Raw genomic sequence first — 25064 nt, 5'->3', positions numbered from 1 at the left:
CACATACTGAAAGGAGACATTTGTTGAAGCGTTTCACCAGCACATTTCCTGACCAGCTGCGAGAGAGGGGCTGGGATTTGACTGTACAACAGAAAGCTCATGGTTTCCATTTCTAAATCTCAACTTCCACACATTCTTTAAAATAAAAAAAAAGGGGGGGGGGGGGGAGACAAAAGATGCAAAATCAACAATTTGTTCAGAAATGACCACAAAGCCAACAGCACAACTGAATGGTCATTTTAAGTTCTACAATGTATGGGCTGCCGAAGCAGCGCGCCGTTTTCTGTATGAAATGAGCTGTGGTCTGTGACGACGGTGATATGGCAAAACGGCGTCAGATGGAGAAGGCAAAAGAAAAACGTTTGAATGCGGATCGAGGGAACGACGGAGGCCGTTCAGTTTCCTTTGGTTTAGCTGGAAACGGGTATTTATTTTTATACCACAGAAAGTCAATATGCATCACGGTTATATCACACATGGTGAAAAAATCTGTAATTTTGAAATTCATTTTTCTTAAATTAATTTTAAAAACAAAGAATGAACTTTTCACTATTACCAAACAAGGGACATTTTAAATAAACTTAAATGCATGTGCTGCTCTTGAATACAGGAAAACGTTTGCACATTATATGCCGAGACCTGAAGCCTTTACATGTAGCATCACCACGTCCTCACCTGTGTACCCTGATGGACAGATGTACGTGTGAAAGTGATGTCTGAAAACGTTGAGGAATTGTTTTTAGATAAGTCAAAGAACACAAGTGTAAATCATGAAGAAATGTTGGAGCTGACATTTTTGCAAAGTGTTAATACTGAGATTGTGGCACTGGTGGTTAGAATGAAATGGGTCTAAATGAATAAAAGAAAAATATGAAGAGAAAATGACAAAATGGAAATAAATATCAAGCAAAGAACTATCACTTTTATTCATTGTTGTGCTTTAGCCTGTGTAATTTCTTTTCAAACACCAATTCAAATGCAAGCATATTTTTCTGTAGGGAGCGAGAGCAAGGGGACATCCAGTAAATGATCAATGACAAAAAAAAAAAATGAAAATATGACAGCTTTTAGTAACTCAAACAAAATAAAAATCATTGTTATCAATGAAAGATCGTAAAATCATCATCTTCAACAAAAGCAAACACTATATCCTTTTGTGTCGATGTCGGGGGGGGGGGGGGGGGGGGGGGGGTCCTTTATGCAGAGCGCGGCACAGGTGTAGTCTCGTTTCCCCTCAACGCTCAGTTTCCCTCAACTGGGAGGAAACGCTGAGACACAAAAGAGTCAGGAGGTGTGGGGTTCATTCCCCGAACTCGTCAAAGAGGCTAGATTTGCTGTTGCTGCCTGATTTTGGGGGTGACTCGTACACTAAGTGGAATAAAAATAAAAAAATGAAAGAAAATATCACACGCTGAACCGAAGGCAGCCCCCCACTTTCTGCTGAGTTGGGGATCAGAGGGGAGATGTGGCTCAGAACTACACTGATAAGCCACCTTTACACAGGTGGAACCTTTAGACGAGACAAAAGAAAAAAGAATGGATAAAGAAAGAAATGTACAAAGTAAACAAGGGCGGGTTTTGCAGTGGAATCTGTCTTGATTGCTTGCCATCTCTCCAGTGCAGGAACTGAGTCTAAAAACTAGAGCAGTCGTTTAGGACGCAAACAAGTTTTCACTCAGCTAGATTTCATATTTTTTTTTAATACATTTTAGTCTAAATATTTGCAAAATATGCATTTGCCTGTCATATCATAATCATCAATCAGTTTATACTTTGTGCACAGAAGCTTATTTGTTATTAAATTCTAAGGCGCATAAATCTTTTTTTTTTTTTTTTTTAGATAAGTCTTTCTAAACCTAAACCCAGATGCCATAACAAGGGTCTCTCAAACAAGGATGCTTTTCATCACACATTTTGTGTACCACTCGTCTTTTTCTTTCCTGTTTCTGATGGCTCGAGTACCTGGATTTAAAAGCATCGTAAAAGTGAGGAAATGGAGGACTTGTTGGTGTTGGTGGCAGCGAAGACGACAATCTGGCCTTGGAAAGAGACGCGTGATAATGCTGGTGTCGGGCCTTTTCAATGCATGAGGGCAAAATTCAAACAGGAAAAAATTCTTTAGGCCAACAGTTCTCCTTTACTAAAAGGCAAACACTGATGTTTCAGGGTCATTTCCTTAAAAAAAAAAGAAAAGAAAAAGGTAATTCAAACAAGAGAAATTACCCCAGCAGTCCACTTGGTAGATAGTTCTTCCTGTGTGAGTGAGTCCACTGTTTGCTATCTGAGCCAAGCTGCGGGCTCGGTCAGGTGAGTCTCGGCTCATCACCTGTGACCTCAGCCCCGCCTGTCTATTCAACAGTCCTTCGTTGCTGCGTTAGAAGTAAATCATAAAATGAAAAGAAAAAAAGAAAAAGAAAAAAAAAAATAGTGGTGCACAGAGAAGAGAGAGCAGTCACAGGGAAATCTTTGTGAATGCAGCTTGTTTCTCTTCTTCCGAAAAGAAAAAGGAGACGAGGAAAAGTGTGTTGGAAAAGCTGGTTCTCAGGAGAGCAGGGAAGAGGAGGAAAATCTTGCACGGGAACAAGTTGGGCAGTGTTCCTGTTCATCGGTTTGGTGTGCGTGTCCATGTGTAGATGTACTGTACTGTCAACGAGTGCATTTTGAGCTTGTATGCATGTGTGTGTTTGTCAATACATTGGGGTATTCTTGCGTGTGTGTGTGTATTTTCGTGCGTGTGTTGGGGGTAGGTGTGTGTGTCTAAAGCAGGTCGACGCGGCGGTAGTACAGCAGGTAGGCGGTGCGCTCAGAGGTCTGCTTCACCACCTGGTACTGGTTGATGACCTTCACCGTCTGGTCGTCAATGCGCAGCCAGCCGTTGAGACCGATGTGGAAGACATCCGTGGTGTAATGACCGCCTGTCGCACTGTTCCCATGGTGATAGACAACTGGATGAGTAGAGAGAGAAAGAAGGAGGAGATTAATGTGGAATGTTTTACAGTACTTTAGTTATTACTCATGCAGTACTTTACATTTGTTTCCTGCAGTTTTGCATCTGATGTAAACGTACTAAGATAACAAACACTAAAACTTAAATTGAACCAGACTTATTCCAAATCCCCTTTTATATGATCTCAGAGTATTTCCTGGTGTCAAATGAAAGAATGTGCTCAAGATTTGAGACAGATGGATGCCGACATTCTTACTGTAAACTTCTAAGCACCATTGTCATTTTTGATCAAGGAGAAGATGCGGAACATTTTGCAACGAGACTTAGAAACATTAACAGCAAAACACAAGCACACCTGCAAAGAGCCGGTAAGTTCTTTGGCCTTTCACGACTTTGCTCCGGACTCCAGAGGACAAGAGATCTGAAAAGAAAAAACACATTTATAAGACCAAGACCATCTAATCCATGTATTAAATTATAATTAAATACAGAATGGGTTGCATCATGTTTTTGCTGCACAACAAGTCAGTCTTCAGTGAATTCTGCATTCATACTGATGCAGGCTACAACCACAGATTTCCCAATAATCAGTAGAACATTGTTTCCGGGTTTGTAAAATTCAAAAAAAGCTTTTATAAAATGAGACAGTACCAGCACATTTAAATGGTACATGTTGAATAACTGCAGCCGCAGTTTAATTATGAAGCTATTCTTCTGTTTTATCAATCAGCGTAAAATGTACAGACTGTTACCTTTTCATGTGCAAACTCATTGATTTAGATATTTACAGGTAAACTTAAGAAGCCTCTTGATGCATGTTCTCAAACTTTTTTAAGGCTACAGTCCTGACGATTGGAAACAATAGTACATGTGTCTTAAACGCAATAGTGTTATCACGACTTATGAACAATATATAAATAAAGTGAGCTTTCATTCAGATTGTGGGTCCGTACCTTTGCTGATTTCCAGGTCAACGGGGTAATCAATGTTCTTGATGAGTTTCTGGCAGCCTCCAGTCTTTTCAAAAACAAATCTTTTCAGATGGAGAACCAGCACAGGGGGCAGTTCTTCCAGGGTCACCCTTCGGCTGATCTCAATCTGGTAATGAGGACAGAGAGATAGACAAGTTTATTTGAAACTCTAGCTTTAACAAAAGCCTAATAAAGTTCTACTCAACACAGAAAAGACCAAAACAAGTAAAGAAGACGAGGTAACAATTTGTTTTGTATTACGAGAGCAGCTCGCTGAACCTTCCAAAGAAGAGACACGTGAATCACTATGTTCTCTGGCTTTTTATGAGGACAACAGACAAGTGTCAGGCTCTGGACCAAACTTAAGTGTTTCTAAATATGATAAAGATGAGAACGATACAATAATGTCACCAAAACACACTTCAAAGATGTCCATTACACAGCTGTAGAGCAGATGTTGCATGCACCAGTTTGTTCCAGCTTCATGTTCACTGTCTGTACGGTTTCCAGTCATGTATTTTCCAGAGTGGTTAAATCTTGTGCTCTCAGACCAAAGGCAACATTTAACAAAATTGAAGGTAATTAAATGAATACAAGGGGCCAGCATTATTCCTCATTTGTATCTTCAACTGTCAGAACACAGGCCAAGCAACAAAACATATCAACTAAAACAAAACATCACAAAGACCTTTGAGTGCTCAGAAATTATCCGGCAATAAATAAAGTAAAAAACAACAAGAACACAAAAACAGCCAATATATTTTATGTTTTGTAATGTATCAATAAGTAGTTTTGTCTTTTTGCCTACCTCCTGCTTGGTTTTAGTAGTGTAGCCTTGGACCGACTCCCTTGCCACCAAGGTTTCTAGAGCCTCCTGGACAGTGCGGATCTTCTCTGACTGGATGTCCAGCTGCAGGGTAAAGAAAGGCTGCAGAGTGGCCGACTCTTTAGAGTTCTGTTGATAGACCACAGATCTGACAAAGAAACAAAACGCACAGTTAGAAATCCTGAGGAAATACAAGTTATACATCTAGGAACTGTAGGGCATCTTCAACTGAGGCAGGTTCATGTTTAAAAATGTCAATATCGGGGTCAATGAGAAATTCCAAAACAATTCAATTTTTAACAAATTTCTTTGCATCAAGTATGTGATCCAAACAGCTCCTGATGAATTAATATGAAAAGTGAAAGACATTTATAGGAAAACTATAAGAAATAACTTAAAATTATTGCACTGATTCCTTGAGACAAAGCAATTACTGACGAGTGCCCATAGAAGTTCACAGATTAAAGCCAAACTCAGTGGGTGTACAGACTACCCTCTGTAAACACACACTCCTGTATTCCATTCTCTTGGGTCGCAACCGTTTCTAAAAAAATAATTATTGGAGACAGTGTGCAACCAGTGTCGAGGAGGACTGTGCCAAGCCAGAACCACAGAGCATATTATTTAAGCAAGCTACACCCTTACAGGTTCTTAACTTTCCGATTTGTCTGAAAGCTAAGACCTTTGTTTGTGGATGGGTGCCCCATGTCTTGCTTTCCAGACTTCTGACCACAACAGACCCACAGTGGCTGTTATTTTGCAGGACTCTGGTGTTTCGTTGACAAAAGTGGGACATGGTGGCTGGTGGCAGACTGATCCTTGATGACCAAGAACAGGGGTCAAAATCTTATAGTCAGAACCCTTATTGAACCAGAAATGTTCCTTTGAGAGGAGAACATCACTTTTTTCCAAGGGAGACATAGCAAAGACAGCAGAACACATAAAAACTCAAAGTTAGACAGAAAAACAAAAAGACAAAGAAAAAAATCCAGACACGAAGAACCCATATTTAAGCTCTGTAACAAGGCAAGTTAAAAACAATGACTGTATCCCATGCCAGGGGTGCAAGAAAACCAGAGCCATCACGATTCTTTCCCCTAAATACAGTGGTGACCAAAAGTCTAAATCCACTTTTACCGGAGATTTTATAAACTTCCCATTGAAAAATGTTTGCAACAACCTGTCAATGTACCTGATGTGACCACCGAAGATATCAGTGATGGGTGTACGGACAAAGTCAGCTTGGCGAGTGATGGACGTCTTGTTTCTGGGACCAACTTGCTCCCACTCATCTTCGCTTCCTTCTTCCTCCTTCTCGGCAACATCTACCTCCAGAGGTGCCTGTGACTCAGGCCCGTTGGGTGTTGACGCTTCGGTTGAGAAAAAAAAAACATTAAAGATTAATCACATAAAATAACCTACATATTGAAAACTGGCTTGAAGTTAATATTTTGTTTTGAATAAAAAAAAAGAAGAAAAAAGGAAACTGTGAATTAAGTGGGAAATGACACAAGTTTCATTTTAAACTGGTGAACTAATATTTACAGGAATAGTCTGCATCATATCCATAAAGTTCCTGTTGACTGTACCGACACAGATGTGGAGTTAATCTCTCATATATGAAGATCAATCGTATGAATAGTTTCCTTTAGGTTAAATAACATCTTTAATGGCCTTATCTCAGTTATGATAGTTTGGAAACAAAAGAGGTAAAAAAAACCTGCTTACTCTCATCCTGAGGCGATATTAGTTTTTTCAATGCCAGCATCTCCTCGTGTAATCCGTTGAGAGTGAAGCCAAGATACTCCTCTGCATCTTCTTGTCGGCCCTGAGAGCAGCGCATTAGGACATCAGTACCAATTCAAAACACGTGTGTGCACATATGAATGTCAATGAGGTCAACAGACAGGGAAGAATGCTTTACAAGTGAGAGAAAACTAGATTGAGTCTCATTATGTACAAAAATGCCAACATCTCATTCTTAAGATTTGAGTTATTTCATTCATTAAAACTGAATCGGAATTGACTCAGCATGTACAACCCAAACTTCCTTTCTGCCTTTCAGGTGAGTTGTAAATATTTAAGAAGGAAACAAGAACAATTTCTTCGAGTACTGTCTGTTCCAGAGGAAGTGTCCAAACACATCTTGAGTCACTGCTTTGAAGTGAATGAGTAATAAATGAAATCCAGAGGCAGCTTTAGTTACCTTCTCAGAGAGACTGGACTTGATGAGTGTGAGGAGTCTGTAAATGTAAGTGGGCTCAAATGCTGCACCAGGCCGGACGTCTTTCATGATCTTATCACCAACGGCTGAGGACACAAGTTTCACAACATGAAATTAAGAAAGAAAATGCCTGTGTCTTTTTTAAACATCTTCTGTATCATATTTTACAAAAAACAAAAGCCCAACAATTACAGGGCAGATCATTGCAATTTAGGCAAAAATGGGAAGAGGATCTGGAACAAGGCTATTGAATTAGATCTTAATCATTTATTTTTTTTAAATGTATGTCAGTATCTTCCATGAAATGTTTAAAAAAAAAAAAAAAAAACGGACCCGTCTTACCTTGCTGTTTGGCTTTAGAGGGCACAGGCATGTTGTTGAACTCATTCACAAGCCTTACACTGTCAGAGACAAGGAAACAATGATGACTTTTAAGTAAAAATCACTTAAACACTTTGAGAGCAGCTTGCTGAGACAACACTTACAAGTTGTCCATCATGGGTGTGGAGGTACAGGGTCTCTGCGTGTCCGTGTGCAGAGGAATAGACTTCATCAGGTGATACATGGGGGGACATGCAATTAGGGCCTGTAGGGTCTGAGTGTTGAGAGTCAGGGAGAAAAACAGTGCAGCAAAAGCAGTACAACAGACACGTTTTATCTTTCTTATCTGGTACAAATAGATTGATATGTTCCGCTATGTTCAAACTACGTTGAAGTTTGGTAATTTTAATTAGTTAATCTTCGCAAAGTACAGAAGAGAAATCTCAGTCTTCAGTTTTCATTTGGACTGTAACTAATGAATATTTTCATTATAGTGTTATCTGCAGATTATTTTCTTGATTGATCTTGCCAATTAAATACCTGAAAATAGGACTATTTTCTGCAGTCCAAGAGTCTGCAGAGTCTGATATACTGCGATATAAAACAGAAGCTGGAGATTCCACCATTTTAACTTAAAAAAATGACTGAAATATGTATTCGACCATCAAAAAAGTCTATTTCAGCTTTAATTTCCATTAAACACCTACGAAAACGATTAGTCACTCATAACATGTTTTTTAGCTTTCCTTAAAAGAAAAATGAAATTCTAGGACTTTTCCTGGCAGAGTTAAAATTCACTTCTCCTCAAGGTTCAGCCAAAGAAAAAAAACTGCATTTCAAAATAGCACACTATTTTTGAAACACGTGTCTGGGACCTGACTTCACCTAACTAATCACGTTAAGAGCATTTCATGCAGCCAACAGTGAACCAGAGAAAAGACTAGACACGGTTCAGAGGGATTCAAAGCAGTAGGTGACAAGTCGGAGTGAAAGGATACAGCATTGATATAGCACCAGTTGCCCCTGTTGATCAGTCCTCTCGGCTGCAAAGACACTGGTTTATGTATCAACTTCACATTCTCAATAAGTTCTGGGGATTCAAAACAAACAAAATGGTCTTTAACACGCAGCCCGGTCACAACTTCCAACAATGTAAAGCCAAGTCAGTAAAACGTTTTGAATGAGATATAGTGGTGAATATTACAATACAGATTTTCGTTCCGCAATCATGAATAAATTTCATTTTGAACAAAGACAAGTGTTTCTCCTTCAATCCCTGCCTCTTGTTAAACAAGACGAGAGACAATCTGAGAAAGAGGGAGAAGATTCTGTACCACGCCTAGGAAGGGAGACTGTCATTTAAAACACAGCTCCCATGGTAACGTGGACATTTACACAATCGCTATTTAAGACAGGAAACAGAAAACATAAAGCTTTAACTACATGTACAATTACATACACATTATTCAATACAAACAGATTAGCACATTCAATCCCCCTGTACCCCCAGTACGTACACAGAACCTAAAACTATTGCTTTACAAAAAGACGAAGCTTTATCAGAACAGGCCAATCAGTGGTGGGAGTTTACTAAGCTCACTTTATGCTGGAGCAACCAGTTTTAATGTATGTGGCTTTGTTTATTATGACCTGCCTTTCCGGCCAGTTATTTACCGTTTGTTTCACATAACATGTCTTAGTGTATCAGTTAAACAATAATGAATAATTAAATATTTATAGAGTATTTATAGTAATAACTACTAATTGGTAATACTGAATGAAAGATCTCTTTCAGGAAAAAGACGTGTTACAGAGTTAAAACTGTACTGAAAGATGCATGTTGAATCACAGAACTGTGGGATCTGAAAGTGGCTCTTTGCAAACAATCATTTACTTAGTCATTTTAGACCCGTGTTCAGTACATGACTATATACATTTGCTTGTGGTCTCCATTTGGAACTTTATACACCCGTGACCGTTTCTAACCATTTAAGGCACTCATGCGATGCATGGCTTTAGTTCTGATGAAGTTTAAGACTTCATCAGCTGGTTGGTAGCTGCATTTGAACAGGTCTATTTTTGCCTGCCTGCAATATATAGTGCTGATTATGATGTATAGTGTTGTTGAGCTGCAAAATGCTCCCCATAGAAAATATTAAGTCTGTAGGTTCATCATGACCCAGTAGTGCTTTTCAGCGGTGCTAGTGGTTTTAAGAGAAACACCGGGACTGATGCATTTCAAGATAAATAAATGTCTACATTTCAAAATACAGCCATGAGCTTTTTGGGCTTCATTAATATGCATAAGCAAAATGTTCCTCTTAATGGAAGGAACATAAAAATGAACAATGTGGATCTCTAGTTACGCCTGATAAGTGCTGGGTAGTTGAAAATGAGCAGATTTGACTGGAAGGTTTTGGATTCTAAGTGGAACTCGGACCAAAGTGTTTGGGTAGACAGAAACCATTGAGGTCTCTGGTAAGTTCCCAACAACTCAAGCATGTTCATACATGCAGCATTATCAGGTTTATCTAAACAAAGAAATCTAAAACACTGCACACTTCTTTAAGAGACAGAAGAAAAAGCAGTTCACAATGAGTTGGGACAGCAAAATACTTGTCCCAGCAAAATGCATCTTGTATCTATTAAATAATGATCCTCAACGTGATCTCAAATCAGACTTAACTGTGCTTGTAACTGATCCCTCTACATACGAGGCCAATCCACAATGGTTTGGCCTCAGTTTATTTTCTAACCCAACGTAATCAATGAGATGTTTCAAGAAATCATTTTTCCCTCTTTTGCCTGACGTGATAGTTTCGTTTAAGAAAACATTGAAACTCTTTATCAGCAAATATATTGGCCTGTGTTTTGTTTGATTTAGGTTATCATATCCCTACGAATCAATAACAGGTTATATGCAACGTATTATTTCACCCTTTAAACATCTGAATCCCTAATTATATTTAATTTGCAGCTATGAAGGGAAAGGTCTATCCGTGGATGTAAATATTTTATGGGAATCTATGCAGGAGCTTGAATTATGGCACTTGTACCTTCTTAACCATATCTTGAAATATAGATTATATACTTGCACATCACATATCGTAAGTCTCTATCTAAACATCACACAGGGACAAGTGTACGTTCTCAAAGATCCCTCTAACAAAAAAATAAAAGAGTCCAAAAACCACCCACCTGTCCTTCAGCTCTCAGAGGAGCACATTCTGTCCTCACAACGTATTCTCTTACTACTTATACTGGTGTTGGGTTGTGAGAAATGAATAACACAACTGTGACTAATGACTTACTATCCAAGAGCTATTCTGGATGTAATACCACCATCTAGTGTTCATTTTTTTGAATTTCTTGAACATAAAACATGTCTGTATTTTTAAATTACATTCTACATGTAATAAGGTGTTATCGAGCAATTTAATCTGCTTAATTCAATTAAATACAGGATATAAGGTAATCAGTAGCAGAATATGAAGTTTGGCCACTTACTACTTAAACATCAAATGTTTAAAAACTTATACTCAGGAAAACAAGGATTAGGAACCGAGCAGTTGACTCAATACTGCCACTAAGTGGACTAGAAGGGAATTTAGCAGCAATGCACATCTCTCCTTTAATCTATAACATAAAAACTATGTGATGGTTTGTTTCTCAACATGAAATTAAAATCTATATTTAATACCTGCAAGTTTAGGGGCCATGGGATCCTCTGATACATGGACAGGGCCAGCTTTGATGTCCCCAACTTTCTCGGGCTCCTCTTGTGTAGCGAGGGTGGGTGACACAACCTCCACAACATTCTTTACCTCCACAAAGGCCTGAGGGCCACCAGGCAGAGGCTTAGAGTTGTGGAAGAGGCTAGCCCAGGACTTGGGAGGGTTGGCAGTGGGTGCAGCTGGAATCACAGGCGACTGGGCCTTGTCTGTCACTACCGGCTGTGCAGCAGAGTCTGGGGAGATCTGCAGAGTCTGCTCCCCACTCTCAGAGTCTTCTTTATGTCCATCTGCAGTGATGGGAGTTTCACTTTCCGCTAGCCCATTGGCCACCCCACTATCTGCTACCTCGCTTTCCTCCAGTTCAGTAGTTGTATTGGAAGTGGCTACAGAGGGGGTGGCCACAGCAGTTGAAGCAGGAAGAGGTGATTTGGAGCAGGGGCTGTGTGGAGTATCTGAAAGTTCAGGGCTCTGAAGGGCCAAATGATCTGGTTGCTGATCTGCAGTCCTCGGCCCTTCTGTCATCCCTCTGCTTTGAGAGGAGGATGAACAGGAGGAAGTTGCATTGCCATCTGATAAAGAGGCAGCTCCACTTGTTAAGTCCAAATAAGAGTCATCAGGGCTATCACAAGTCCTCTGATTGGCAGTGGATGAGGGGGAAAACTTGGCTGCAGCCACAGCAGCTGCTGCCATGGAGACAGGTCCAGGGGTGGAAAGTTCAGCCCCTAACAATGCCTTACCGTCCACATCCTCAGCACTGTGGTGGGGGCCACCGAGTGCATGTCCGTTTACCAGTGCTGTCATAGGCGTCCCCTCTCCTGTATTGCTGATGTTGCCAGTTAATGGGTCCAGGTAGTTGTAGTACCCCGGCGGTCGCTTTTTCTTTTTCTTCTTCTCTCGCTGTCCCAGGCTGCCAGGGAGTCCGTCCATGTCCTGGCAGGCCTGATTGTCCATGGCCGAGACCTCAGAGTCAAGGCCATCCAACGAGTTGAAGTCGGTTTCGTCAGGGATGTCTGCCTCCGGAGAAGCTGTCTGTTGGGCTTTCTGGGCCGACTGGCAGCCCAGGATGAACTCTGGAGCCTGGGGATTGAGGGTGCTCGAAACCTTGAATAAAGGATCGTTCACCCCAATAGGCTTGGAATCCATCACCTCGTCAACGCCAAACTCAATGCGCTGATAGTCTTCTGCTGCAGATGAAATTTCAAAATTAAAATCAAAGTTTTGCCTCTAAATACAGCACAAATCATACTTCAATCAAAAACACTGTTCGTAAATGACAACTGGAGAGTTCTGATTGAATTGTTATTTCTGAACAAATAATCCATCAATCAACAAGAATTTTAGGAGCTTGCAGTTATAACAGTAAAAACAAAAGTGGGGTGATTCAACATTAGTATTTCCAATTCAGCACAGGGTCGAAAAGAAATTGTTCGACCTGCTTTTCTAAGGAAAGTTGTATTTGCCTAACAAGTAGCAGCCGGCTATAAAATGACCAGACTTGAAAGATGTGTTAATGTGGGCCTGGACTTTATTTTTTTAACTGCTCCTATTTTATCAACATTTTGTGAAAACAATGTTAATATGATGCGATAACAAGAGAATTATAATAAAATGATAATTTGGACAACTCCATTTCTGTTATTAACAACAGCACATTTGATTCATCTTTACCTCTAAAATCTATCCTAAGAAACAATGCAAAATTAACCTGTGCAAAATCAGTGGAATTGCATGCTTTCTTAATTTTTTATTTTATTTATTGTGCAATGAAATAAATTTAGGCTGAAAATTAATTTCTAGTCTTAATTATCTTAATTTTAGAGTAAGGATGCTCCAATTGATCAGCCACTGATCGCTATTTGATGATGTCCTTTTATTAATTTGATTGTCGATCTCTATAAACGCAGATCAGGAAGCATAACAAACAGCTGTCACTCAAACAGAGGTGAGAAGTAATTGAGCTTGCTCAATTATTTTTTTTTTCAGTAAAAAAAAAATAAAAAAAATTGTATTCTCACTACTTTTGAGTGTTTCTCCAAAGCTGATGTTGCTTCTCTTCTCATCTTTGATAATCGTTGCACACGCGCAGTATGGATTAAAACGAAAGTGGCTGAATAGTGGGCTTCACTGGTCTGACAGTTTTTCAGGTGTTCGCGTTCAGGTGTTTCGCAATAGGACCAGGCTCCCTTTAAAATCGTGTACTTTTGGAGTTGTTGAGAGAAGAGAAACTTTATTATCTTTGTGAAATATGGTCTATGACTAATTCTTTGTTATTTGAGCGTTCTTGGAAATTCTGCAACTGTTATACCTTGAGCTAATTTATTTTTTCTTTGTGTAAAAAAACATTTGCGTGTGTTTGTCCCAGTGCGGGGATGCTTTTATTTGCATATAGAGCGGGGGAATCTATCATGAGTGGTCTGTCTGATCGGGTTGTTTAGCGCCTCTACTGCAGTTCGCTGAGTGCGACTCCCGGGTGAGAGCCTGTCACAGCCTGGCAGGACACACAACTGTGACTGCGGTGCGAACAGGACTCACATTGTCTTTCTCTGGTATTAATACCTTTCTCTGTCATCTATCTGGGATGTGAAAACATCAGATTTCCACACAGTCAGAGAAAGTGTGTGTCCTGCTCATACAGTTCTGAAATAGAATCCAAGAGACTTTCACTCCCACAGGTGAAACATGTGACACTGACAGGTTTAATGTGGCACTGAATTGAAAAAAATATATAAAACACTAACAACTTGACAGTGTTAATGGACATTTACTGACAATGTAAGAATTCTGAGTAGGATTCAGCCCTGTAGTGTTTATTTGCATATAGTGGGAAGAGAAATCAGATCATGACTGGTCTCTTCGATCACCCAATACGCATGTTAATGAGGCAAAAACAGGGCCATAGACCCTGTGATTGGTATTGTATGGTACTACTTTTAACGATCAGTGATCATCCGCCTCAAAGAACCTGATTGGAACGCCATTATTTTAGAGGCATGCTTAAAAGGGACTTCTTCATTCAGTGATGTAGATAAATATGTATAATTTCTTAACCTTGTTGCAGCTACACACAAAAACAAAACAAATTTTATTAATTTGTTACGGTTTGTTGTGTAGCAGCTTAAATATAAATAACTGCAGTGAGAGATGCAAAGTGAAAAGGTGAAAATCATGAAACATTAGTAAGAGCAAATCAGAAAAATCAACCAAGTCTTTCATTATGACACAGGTCACCACTGTAAACCCTTATGTTCAGCAGGAGTTAAGAAGGTATGAAAACAGCAGTTACTTCCTCTACTGTGATTAGAAGATCTTCTGTTAGTATTATTGGAATCACACTTCATGACTGTAAAATGCATTTGCAGTAAAATCATTACAATTTAAGGATAAATACAAACATGTTAGCAATCACATAAAACCATCACTGTACCTAGCAATGTGATTGGTAAATGACATTGAACTTCAATCAGATTTAATTCAACCCTTCAGTGGTGAAAATGCATTGTATGCAAGAGAAGATAAGATACTTAACAGTATCTTGAGCATGCAAAGCTCTACAGATTTTACCAACAGGCGAGAGAAAGAATACAGGCGCAAGGTTTAGAAAAAGCCACCAGTTTTGGAAACCTGGATTTTGAGTTTTACAGCAAACGTACAAAAGCTAGTCAAACCACAGGGTGTCGGACTCCTCAACTCACCGCAAACCTGCAGTCCCATAGACTCCATAATATAAGGTACAGCAGGAGTGCAGTAACTTCCTAAATAATCAATACAAATCAAGGTAAGGCAAATATCATGTGCAAACGAGAACCATTTCAAATAGAGGTGCCTGCTATTACATTTTTCTATGGTGGCTCAAAATCTTAAGAATAAAAATGTTGCAGAAACGTATTGTTTTCAATTATTAAGTTATTACTCAAGATCTACCAAGATCTGTAAAAATGTTATACAACGGTATCTATAAATATATGGAAATATAAATCAAATGAAAAGCATTGCTCTGCCAGGTAATCGGGTCAGATCCGCCTGGGCTTCAAGCTTACAACTTAAAGACCTACAGTGATATAAACTAAGAGCATGGTATAATAGTCAGCTCCTGACAGCCGGCAGGGAATTTTGATGAATAGAAATATAAAAACACAATTTACTAATGTAGGGTTAATGGAGTGTACATACCAGAAGTCTGACTGACGCACTGGATTTTGTCATTGAACGGAGGAAGCTGAGAAAAAGAATTACAAATTAGAAGAGAAAAAAAAAACACACATTTAGAAATTCAACCTGTATAAGAATTACCAGAACCTTTTATAGAAAAAAAAACATGAATCAAAATCACCCTCATTTGACCAATATTTGAGGGCAGAATATAATTGCTTTATCTATCTGATTTCTGTGAGATTTATTGGATCCCAAAGTCTGAAGGTTTCAAACATCTTTTACAGGAAGTCATTGTGGTGGACCCGAAAGTCAACGTTGAATAAAAAATGTCACACTGCCCTTTTGAATTATAAGAGTGGTATCAGTGCGTGACAAAGACCCAACAATAATAAAAATGGGCTATTTCACAATTTTTAACAGCAGAGTGTAAAATAACTTTGTGGTACAAGTTACTTAAATGGTCTAATAAGGCAAATGACTAGGCTCCATTTTCTTACCTCAACATAACATCGTGGTGTCACAAAAAACTGATTGATCTCGTCAGGGCTGAACTCCCCGAAGATGTACTGTGGGAAGAAATGAATGCAACACTTAGTAATCAAAATCTGGCCATGATGCAAAATTCTAAAATAATCCTAAATTACCGAACATCACAGATATAAAACATATTAAGCAAAATGTATATACAAGTCACGCACCCAGTTCAGACCTGGCATTGAACACACCACAGTATTGATAACAGATTAAGATCCAATGACTCATTTCGTCCACAGTAAGTACATCTGTTTGAATAGGTTCTTGGCCACATTGAAGCACCGCCAACTCAATTTCAATTCTCTGGCCTACTACAGTTTCTTTCAAAAGCAAAAATCGTACACACTTTCACGTACATATGCATTTGTGACCATCACCACCATATTAACACTCACCAACACATACAGATTTTTGTCTTTTCTTTCAAATTAGTATAATCGTCTCATTTCGAGCTTTGTTCAACACTGATTCAGTAACTTAAGGGGTCAGCAGCTCTGTCAAGACAGCCACGGTAGCATGTACAAAGGTAAAGCAGACCATGAAACGATGAGTCATGCGGCGTAATACATGAACACAACAGCTCAGATTTGATTCCTTGACTGTTTTCTCTTAAGTGAGGTGGGTTTTAGAGTCGAACAAAACAAAACACAAACTTCATCTTCAAAACAAGCTAAAGCAGGTGTTTGTATTGTTTTAACTTCACACACCTTTTTGATGAAAGGAAAACCAACAGAGAAGAGACAATTGACGTGATTTTTAAACTCTACATGGATTCAGACAGAACCTATGTTAACTTCACTCCTTATGTGAGCTGGAAATATGGATCAGTAAATGGTTAATATTTAAATGATGACTCAATCATTTAAGATAACAGCATTGGTGGCTGTTTGCTTACACATTAAACACCAATACATTTCTCAAAGATGCATGATACAAAAATAAGAAAAAGTGAACCCACTAGATTGGTCTTAAAGTTTCCATATTTTAGTAATTTAAAAGTTCAGAATTTTAATTTGGTGTGCTACTAGAAAATGTTAACAGGTTGTAATGTCTAAAATAAATAGTATTTGTCTCACACCATACATTGATCTGACTGGTCCACTGGCTGCTCGGATACGGAAACTATACGCCCATTACCCAGAGGCATCCTGAGCAGGTTTAACAACTGCTGTAGAAAAGGCAATTTCAGTCTCTTTCTATTGCTTAATGATGTGGAGGCTTTTAAGAAAAATAAATACATTCCAAAAAAAGAAGGATCTGCAAAAATCAAGCAAGCCTCATGGAAGAGATCAAGGAATCTGGAAATGGTCACAAAGTAATTTCAAAGACTTTGGATATTAATCCGTAGCCACAAGTATGGTGTCAAAGGGAATTGCAGCCAGTGCAGTGCAGCACAATGGAGGGAGCTTCATGGTTTGCAGCAGCTTTTACTCCTCTGGCGCTGAATAATATTATCAATGGGAAGATAAATTCCCAAGTGTATGTGGGCCCGAACAATATTATCATGGGGAAGATAAATTCCCCAGTTTAACACAGTATCTTACAAAATAATGTCAGGGTGGCATCTCGCCAGCTGAACTGCAGAGGTTGGGTGTTGCAGCAGGAGAATTATGCTAAACATGGAAGTAAATCTGCAGAAATTCTGAGAAATGACCTCAAGACAGCGGTCATAGGAATATGTCGCAATTGAGGTTTTACAAAGAGGAATGGTGAGCGATTTTCAGGAGGGTCACACTTTCTTCCCACTGATTTTTTCAAAATCACACAACTGTCCATGAGAATGACCAGTGAACTGACCTGGCCTCACACCCCAGGAATCATGATTCCTAAGGTGTGAGGTCAGTTCAGTATTGAGTGCAGTATTTTCATTCAGCAATTTTACTTCATAAAAGTGTTTCAATTCAAACTGAAATATGACTTGGCCACAGCAGTGAGTCACTTCTATTTCAAAAACTGATTAACTCCGCTGCAGTTTCTCATTTTTAGCCGGTTCCAAGTCGTTGCTGCTGGTTACAACAACAAACGTTACGGTTTGTCATCTGCTGTCACTAATTAAACTTTGCTCCTGTTTGTGTTCACTCAGAAGTTTCATAAAATATTGTTTTTTGAGACAAGAACCATCGAACTATAACATTAACGTACAACCACGGTTGAACGATTCTTCAGTTCCAACTAATTTAGAGTTACAGATCTTTTTTTGGGATGAGCCATGTGGCTGTCAGCGTGGGAATTCATCTAAATGATATTTTCATAACGCATCATTAATTCAAAAATACAAAATGTATATTTTTGAACAATAATCTTTAGTATTTGGCTCAAGAAACTCTTAAAAATGTAATGCAGAGTAATTTCAATGTGTCAATGTTATATTAACCTCAGAGTATCAGATGGGGCCCAGTGTCAGCAGTAGTAGTGTTAGTAAAGAGTAAACAGACTCTGGTTTGCATTAGGAGCTAAAAACCTGATCAGGACATCACTAATAAATACAGTTTGAGGCAGAAGTGACCTACAGCCTGAATGGAATATTAACATGTGGCTAAAAATAAAAGAACATTTGATTAAATTGTGGGCTCAGGCTCACCTGAGGCTTTTCCTCCACACTGCGCATTAGAATGCAGAGTTAAGTGCTCGTACCGATTGGGTGAACGGTCAATGTACACACGTCAATTACCACTCAGTTGTCTGTGTGTCAAACCCTAATTACCAGAGTGTCAACAAGCCAATAACCGGCCCCTGACTGTATAATTAATATCAGGCTGGGAAGAATTGCACAATGTGCTACACACATTTAATCAAAAAAAGGACTCAAATGCAATATCCCTCTACCGTGATTTCTCATTACTCCTAATATTTATGAAGTAGATATATAATAATAATTTAACCTTTTATATCTTATTAATTGTGCAATTGGGCTACACCCCTGTCACATGACCTCTGGAGCTTCAGGGGAAACACCACACTGTGCCCCCAAGTGTCCACATGAGCATGGAAAACAAAGCCACCCGAGAAAAGGTGAAATTAACTCACTAGCCATACCTTTAATCCTCTCAGTGCAATAAACAGAGGGACGTGAAAGGGGAGGGCACAGAGAAAAGAAAGTGCAACTCAAGCACATGTAACTCTTTGCAAACGAGGCCCCACGCAAGGGCCCACAGTGCTGAAATGGCACTACACACAACAAACAGCCAGCCATAATCCAATGGCCTCAGGACTGCTTATATGATCACAACAGAAAGAATGTCTCTTTGATTCTTTCTGCAGGCGTGCCACACGTACCACACTAAGCTTCCCTTGCCGTTTGTTTGGACTGAGGATTACAACAAATTAGCCATCTGTATGATTTCCACACAGTTAAGTGACGACACCCAACACACACACACACACACAACATGGAAAGAGGAAGGGCCTAACATAACAGATAGCTTGGCTGCAGTAGTATTAGAAATTGGGTTGTAAAAGTATGTGATTTTGGAAGTGTGATGACAGTTTTAGAAAATATCAGTTACACTGTATTACAAATAATATTCCTTACAGGAAAGAAAGCACAGCACTGGTGGAAGTATTCACATACTTTACTTACGTATAATGAGTAATACCAGACTGATACATTTACCACTACAAGTTAAAGTCCTGATTTTAGTAGTAGTTTAGTAGCAAAAGCAGGATTTTATTGTTGTAGTTGGTTGAGGTGGAGCCCTTTAACATGTTTTTTTCCTTTTGTTGTGGATTTTCTCTATCATTTATTGCTGGTTTGGTCTGAAAATATTGAGAAAAGCCATCACAAATTCTCTATTCTTTCAAAATAGTTGTCCATTTATTATGTGTGTGAGTGGGGAAAGTATATTTGTTTCTTTATGAGGTCAGATAAGGGCCAGTGTGCCTGTAAGTCAATGGTTACCAACCAGAGACAACTGAGATGTGGCTGGATCGGTGACTTGGTAAATCATTTCGATAGCACATTTTAAGTTGACTTTAAAATGTAATATGCGTTTGTCGGGGATTATGGTTTTAAGTGTAACACATACTTTGATCTGCATGGAGTAAGGGCATTTCTCCATTATGAAAGAATGTTTTAAATGTGTTTAAAATCTACAGCTACTTTGCACAGATGGTCATTTTTGAGACATCCAAAATTGATTGTCATTAGGGCTGCTCGATTAATCGAAATTTAATCATGATTACTATTATGGGGTCAAACGATCTCCAAACTGCTATAATCGAGTTGAAACGATTATTTGAACAAAAATTCGAAAGAGGTGCGCATGCGCAATTCAGTCCTTCCCCCAAAGCATTCAGCGGACCAGCTGACTGTCTCTCACTCTCAAGCAGCAGTAAGGTGAAGGAGGCGAGTTGTGTTTGTGGTGATCGGCGGTGAAAAAAACAGCGCGAGTGGAAAAGCAGGTAGGACTGCAGCACACCATGAAGCGGCCGCATCACGCACCGCTATTCTCAAGCGCGCTCCCGCCTGGCTTCTAAGACCCGACTCGCATTGCTCCGAGCTGGTCTGCCGGTCATAGAGTATTAAGGTTGCCATCATTAAGGGTTTGAATAACCGGGCACCGTTCTCCTGGTTTCACGGAGGAATAAGACAAGCTTCCGTCATCGGTGTTTACCGGAACCAGAAGGGATTAAAACATTTTCAGAATACTTCAGAATAAGGGCACATATTAATAATTGTTTTAATAATCGTGATTTTGATATTGTCCAAAATAATCGTGATTATGATTTTTTCCATAAATCTTCTCCACACCTACAGATTAGGGATGGGCATTCGATTAAATTGTCTTAATCGATCGGCGGGAGAATTAACAATAGAATTTTCAATTAATCATTAATATTTAAATATAAAAATTCACTCTTTATAGGCTATATTAAAATGCAAGGAAAATTTAGAAAACACAGCGTGTTTCCTCATTGAGATCTTTATTAAAAGATGAACAAAATATGCGCTGCCGTAATCTTAAGCAGCGGAGCCGACAGCTAGAAGCCGGTGCTACCAAACACATGTGACCCTCGTTTTTTTCTCTCCAAAATAATATAATATAAAAAAAAACAATAATGTTAAACAACGACTTAACCACAAATATATAATACTTAGGTCTGACAGGCTTTGCCAGATGTAACTCAAAACTATCAAACAAGGCACTGAGTCGAGAAACCTTCATAAAAATAACCAGTAACTCACATACAGCCTCAGCACTAGCCTACGGGTTTTTGTTGAGAAAGATGAGCATGTTAACATTCCCCAAGGTCAGACGCGAACGCAGCCTGGTGACAGTCAGTCCAGCCACCGGAAAAACTCGCTCTGAGGGGACTGACGTCCTCGGGATACACAGGTAGCTCTGTGCTAACTTCACTAGCCTGGCCACGGCTCAGGTGTTTTTGCTTCCCTTGTCCGTGTCAGACAACGCAGGCTCCTCGTCTCCCCAGTCTCGGGGATGGCTTCGCAGTATTGGCGGTGAACCAGGTCATTTTTTAACTCAAAATGGTCCCACGCTACACTTCGCCATGACCTCTTAATGTTTACTTTGGAAATGGAAATACACGGTAACTCGCAGCCGCAGGTAACTGAGTAAGCCTGTGGCGTTTTTTTTCAAACACTGCCCTCTGTGGTCAAATGTGTAACTAGTGAATTTCTCGATGACAAAATAATTGACGAAATTCTTAATGATCAATTAATCGATCGTCGATTATTTATGCCCATCCCTAATTCAAACGTGCCTTTTAGCCCATGACGAAGGATGGTATTGGCATGTTCATATTGCCACTAACTTACTTATATCCATATCAGAATAAAGATTAGTGCCATTATGTTTTAGTGATAAATTACAGAATCTGTAAAAAACATTTATGCTTTTCCAGAGGTTAAAAAGGAGGAGACAAAACCACTTTTACAATCCTAAATTCAATAGTCCATAATGACAAAGATGGCAACTGTACAACACATGTTCCATCACTCTTCCAAAACAGTTATCTGTCTATCCGTGTAACATAGCAAGCCAACTATGCATTGTTCTTTTGTAAGCGCAGAGTTGAGACTTGCGACACTTTAAATTTATGGTGGGCAGCGGACACAGAGAGAAAGAATATAAAATAAAAGGGTTGGTTCTTTTAACTTTACACATTTTTGATCGGACCACTTCCTGAGGACATCCACTCCAACAATGCACCATCTACATTCCTGGGACATTAGAGCTATATGAATGGATATTCTACTTCCTGTAATACATTTAAACTGCAGAATAACCCCAAAGCATGTAGACATGGGCACCTGCCCCAATGCCGAAGCACCAGCGGAAACCACCCTGCAGCACAAGGTCGTTATGCTGTACTGTAAAGGAAAAGGACAAAAAAAGAAAGTATTTTGGCTTCAACTAAGTAAAAAAGTATTGGTTCTCGTGACATCCCAAGTACTTGTGTTGTTATATAGAAAAGTTGGACATTTGATCTGTAGGTGACACCATATAGAGGAGTAAGGTAATGCTGATTCATGTTTAGCTTTGCTTCTGGTGCATTTTCATTCAGTAAGCATTTGGCCATGACTAAGCAGAAAACTTTGGGCAACTTGAACAAATGTTGGATTTGTTTATGCATATTAGGTTTTGTAGTATTCCCAATAATGGTGGTGAATATTACTATCTCACTCAGAATAATGTTTTCAGGAAAAATAGCATTACAAAAATAAGGTGGATATCACAAAAGCAGAGTTATTCATCACTACAATGAACACAGCATATTTGGTTTACACTGAAACTTACGTTTGAATCCATTTTTGATCAGAGCAGAGTAGATCAGACAGTTATCAGTAAGTACAATCTGCCAAGGATGTTTCCTGCTTACACCACATCAATAGACTGGTGAGTCGAATTATATACACAGTTGTTATGGACTATGCGATAAAGATGTAATTTTAGTTCAAGGTGGGATTTTAAGTTTTTGGAAGAGCATATACAAAGGCATAAGGACATAATCTAATGCAAATGCCTGAACTAAACCAATGAGCATATATGTGACTAGGGAAACTGTTTTTTATTTGCTTTGACAACTTTGGCAAATATCCATGTCCATGGTGACATTTGCATCGACGTGATTAATCACATTACTGACACTGTTTCAAACTAAACAACTGCATTGCAGTTTGTCTATATATTTCTAATTGTAACGCAATAGGTTACTATAACTCAGATACTATACTAATAACTATTTTAACCAATTAAAAAATAAAAGTAATTTGTCTGCAATTTTCGCAAACTGTGGCCCAGCCTTGCCATATAGCTGAAAAATAGACAATGTAAAACAGACTTGTTTGAAGAAGGAGAGATCATGGATTAGCAGGATAGATTACCATATGTAGAATATTAAAATGTTGTTGATGAATTTTTCATTTGTTAGACAGGAGCTTTATTTGCTGCTGCAGAAACAGTACAGCATTTCCAGAATGACCAGTTTGGCTAAATTCACTCAAATAAATGGCAAGCCTTCTGCTGCCGGTGTCTTGTTCTGCCTCTGATATTTTGGCTGCTCCACCTGTTTAACAGTTTATCATTAATTTGAGTATGATCGTCAAATCGTTCTTAAAGCTACAGTCATAAATAACTTGCTTATATAATGATAACTTCTGACAGAGTAAATAAATGTGACAGGAACACTCTCATTTAAATATTTGTTTAGACAGTATTTTACAGGGGGGGAGCTGGAGGAGTTTTTGTTAGACATGAAACAGTCGCCAACAGAACAGTTGATAGGGGCCGAAATGTGGTTGCCTGGGGAAATTAGGCAGTTGACAAGAGTTCCCCTGTGATGAGCAGTCCTTTCTGTCCCTCGTTACATTTGACTTAGTCGAAAATCTATTGCCCACTTATCCTCTCCATATTTATACAGAACAAGACAATAAACCAGCATCATGGTAGTAAATGTTTCAACATAAAGTTGGAGCACGTGTTGTTCATTCATTTTTAAGAACAGGAAGTGTGGAAGCATGCACAGTTAAGTCTTTTGTCAGGTTCTTACAGTCGTTAGCCACGTTGGCTCAGAAACTGTCAGCCGCGTTTGAAGCATGCATCTCAGGATTGTTTTCATTTTTAATAATGTGGAGATTTGTTTACGTTTCATTCGGTCAACTACCAGAAACCCCGGGCCTGGTGTGTCCCTGCATGCACAGCTAGACTTCAAAATGGGCCTTCCCACATGACAGCTAACTTCCTCCCATATAACACCGAACTAGCTAGGTTAACGGCCGCTTCACCCTCACAGGTCCCGGGTATAGAACCCCACACCCGCCAAGCAGCGTGCAAGCTCCCCCGCTTTTCTGGTAGTTTCCATATTAAAGAAACGTTCGTTATGAACCGAAGGCCTACTGTCGCATTTCTGTTCAGCTAACCAGCTAGCGGGCTGACTGCAATGTGCAGCCACACCACCTGTGCAAAGCTGTTAGCTTACTAGCGGCTAAAGGACCAGCAGGGAAACGTAGCATCCGAGACACCAGCGGCTTAGAAACTGCAAATAATTAAACGCAAAACACTCCACAAACTCGCCATTACGGCTCCTGAATGACCACATAACAAGTGATAATCAGCTGTGAAGATGTGCGCTGGTGGAGGCCTGTCGCAGCCCCGACTGAGCAGGTGGGCCATGCAATACACGCAGCAGTTTTGTGGGTCCTTTTCTCTGGGAAATCACACATGACACTTGTAGCATTTGGCACCGACGAGTCGCAGACTTTGACTCGATCACAAGTTTCGTGTCTTTCAGAGAAACGGAGCGGTCAAGTCCAGAAAAACTGCAGCAGTAGCTTCCGCTGGCCCATTTGAATGGAAGGACCGAGGGCCTGTTAGCTGCCATGCTGCTGCCGTTTCAATGAGGCTTAAGGGGGGCATTAGCAAGCACTTTTCAGTCCTTACGTGTTCAATGACACGAGGAGCGACACGTTACATTTAACAACGCGGCGCTGACATGTGCGACAATAATGTGGCGCTGATTTGTGTGTGACTGTTGAAGAAACCCGCGGCTGCAAGCGGCGCTACACGGCGTGCGGCAGGGGTTGTGTGGCAGGCTAACGTTAGCCAGCTAGCTTAGCTACCTGGTTACTGTGAGAAGCCATGCTCCCGGTGAGGTTCCCTCTGCTCCGCTGACAAGACGAAAACTCCCCCGGGAAGGTGTCGTGGGTTTGCGGTGACAGTCACGAAACGTGTCCTACTTCGACGCCATTGTCATTTTTCCAACGGTGTCCTGCCAGTCGTGAGTGTCGCTCCGTGTACCGCATCAGCACTTCACGCCGCTCGCCTGGCCGTCACCGCCATTTCTGTCTGCCATCTTCCTCGCTTGCTAGCAGAGCCAGCTCGCGGTCGCTTGTAGC

At 39.8% G+C, this 25064-nt stretch overlaps 1 protein-coding gene across 3 annotated transcripts; it reads right to left on the bottom strand.

Annotated features, from left to right (window-relative positions):
* Positions 1–900: 900 nt before the first annotated feature.
* Positions 901–25064, bottom strand: usp10 (ubiquitin specific peptidase 10). 3 transcript variants are annotated; one of them, XM_062385707.1, is made up of 15 exons: positions 24789–25064; positions 15673–15741; positions 15194–15239; positions 14716–14775; positions 10990–12204; positions 8288–8379; positions 7454–7563; positions 7311–7369; positions 6951–7054; positions 6473–6572; positions 5937–6114; positions 4727–4892; positions 3901–4045; positions 3303–3368; positions 901–2945 (listed from the first exon to the last, which is right to left on the bottom strand). In XM_062385707.1, the coding sequence occupies exons 1-15, from the start codon at positions 24807–24809 to the stop codon at positions 2758–2760; spliced, it is 2619 nt and encodes an 872-aa protein (XP_062241691.1). In that variant the 5' UTR covers positions 24810–25064; the 3' UTR covers positions 901–2757. The 3 variants fall into 3 exon arrangements, with proteins under 3 accessions (XP_062241691.1, XP_062241682.1, XP_062241699.1); XM_062385698.1 differs by having other exon boundaries at positions 10990–12207; positions 24789–25063; XM_062385715.1 differs by lacking the exon at positions 14716–14775 and having other exon boundaries at positions 10990–12207; positions 24789–25063.

The sequence above is a fragment of the Platichthys flesus genome, chromosome 1 (genome assembly GCF_949316205.1).
Source record: "Platichthys flesus chromosome 1, fPlaFle2.1, whole genome shotgun sequence".
NCBI lineage: Eukaryota > Metazoa > Chordata > Actinopteri > Pleuronectiformes > Pleuronectidae > Platichthys > Platichthys flesus.
Note: the sequence above shows the minus strand (reverse complement) of the source record. Positions and strands in the feature narration are given on the sequence as shown.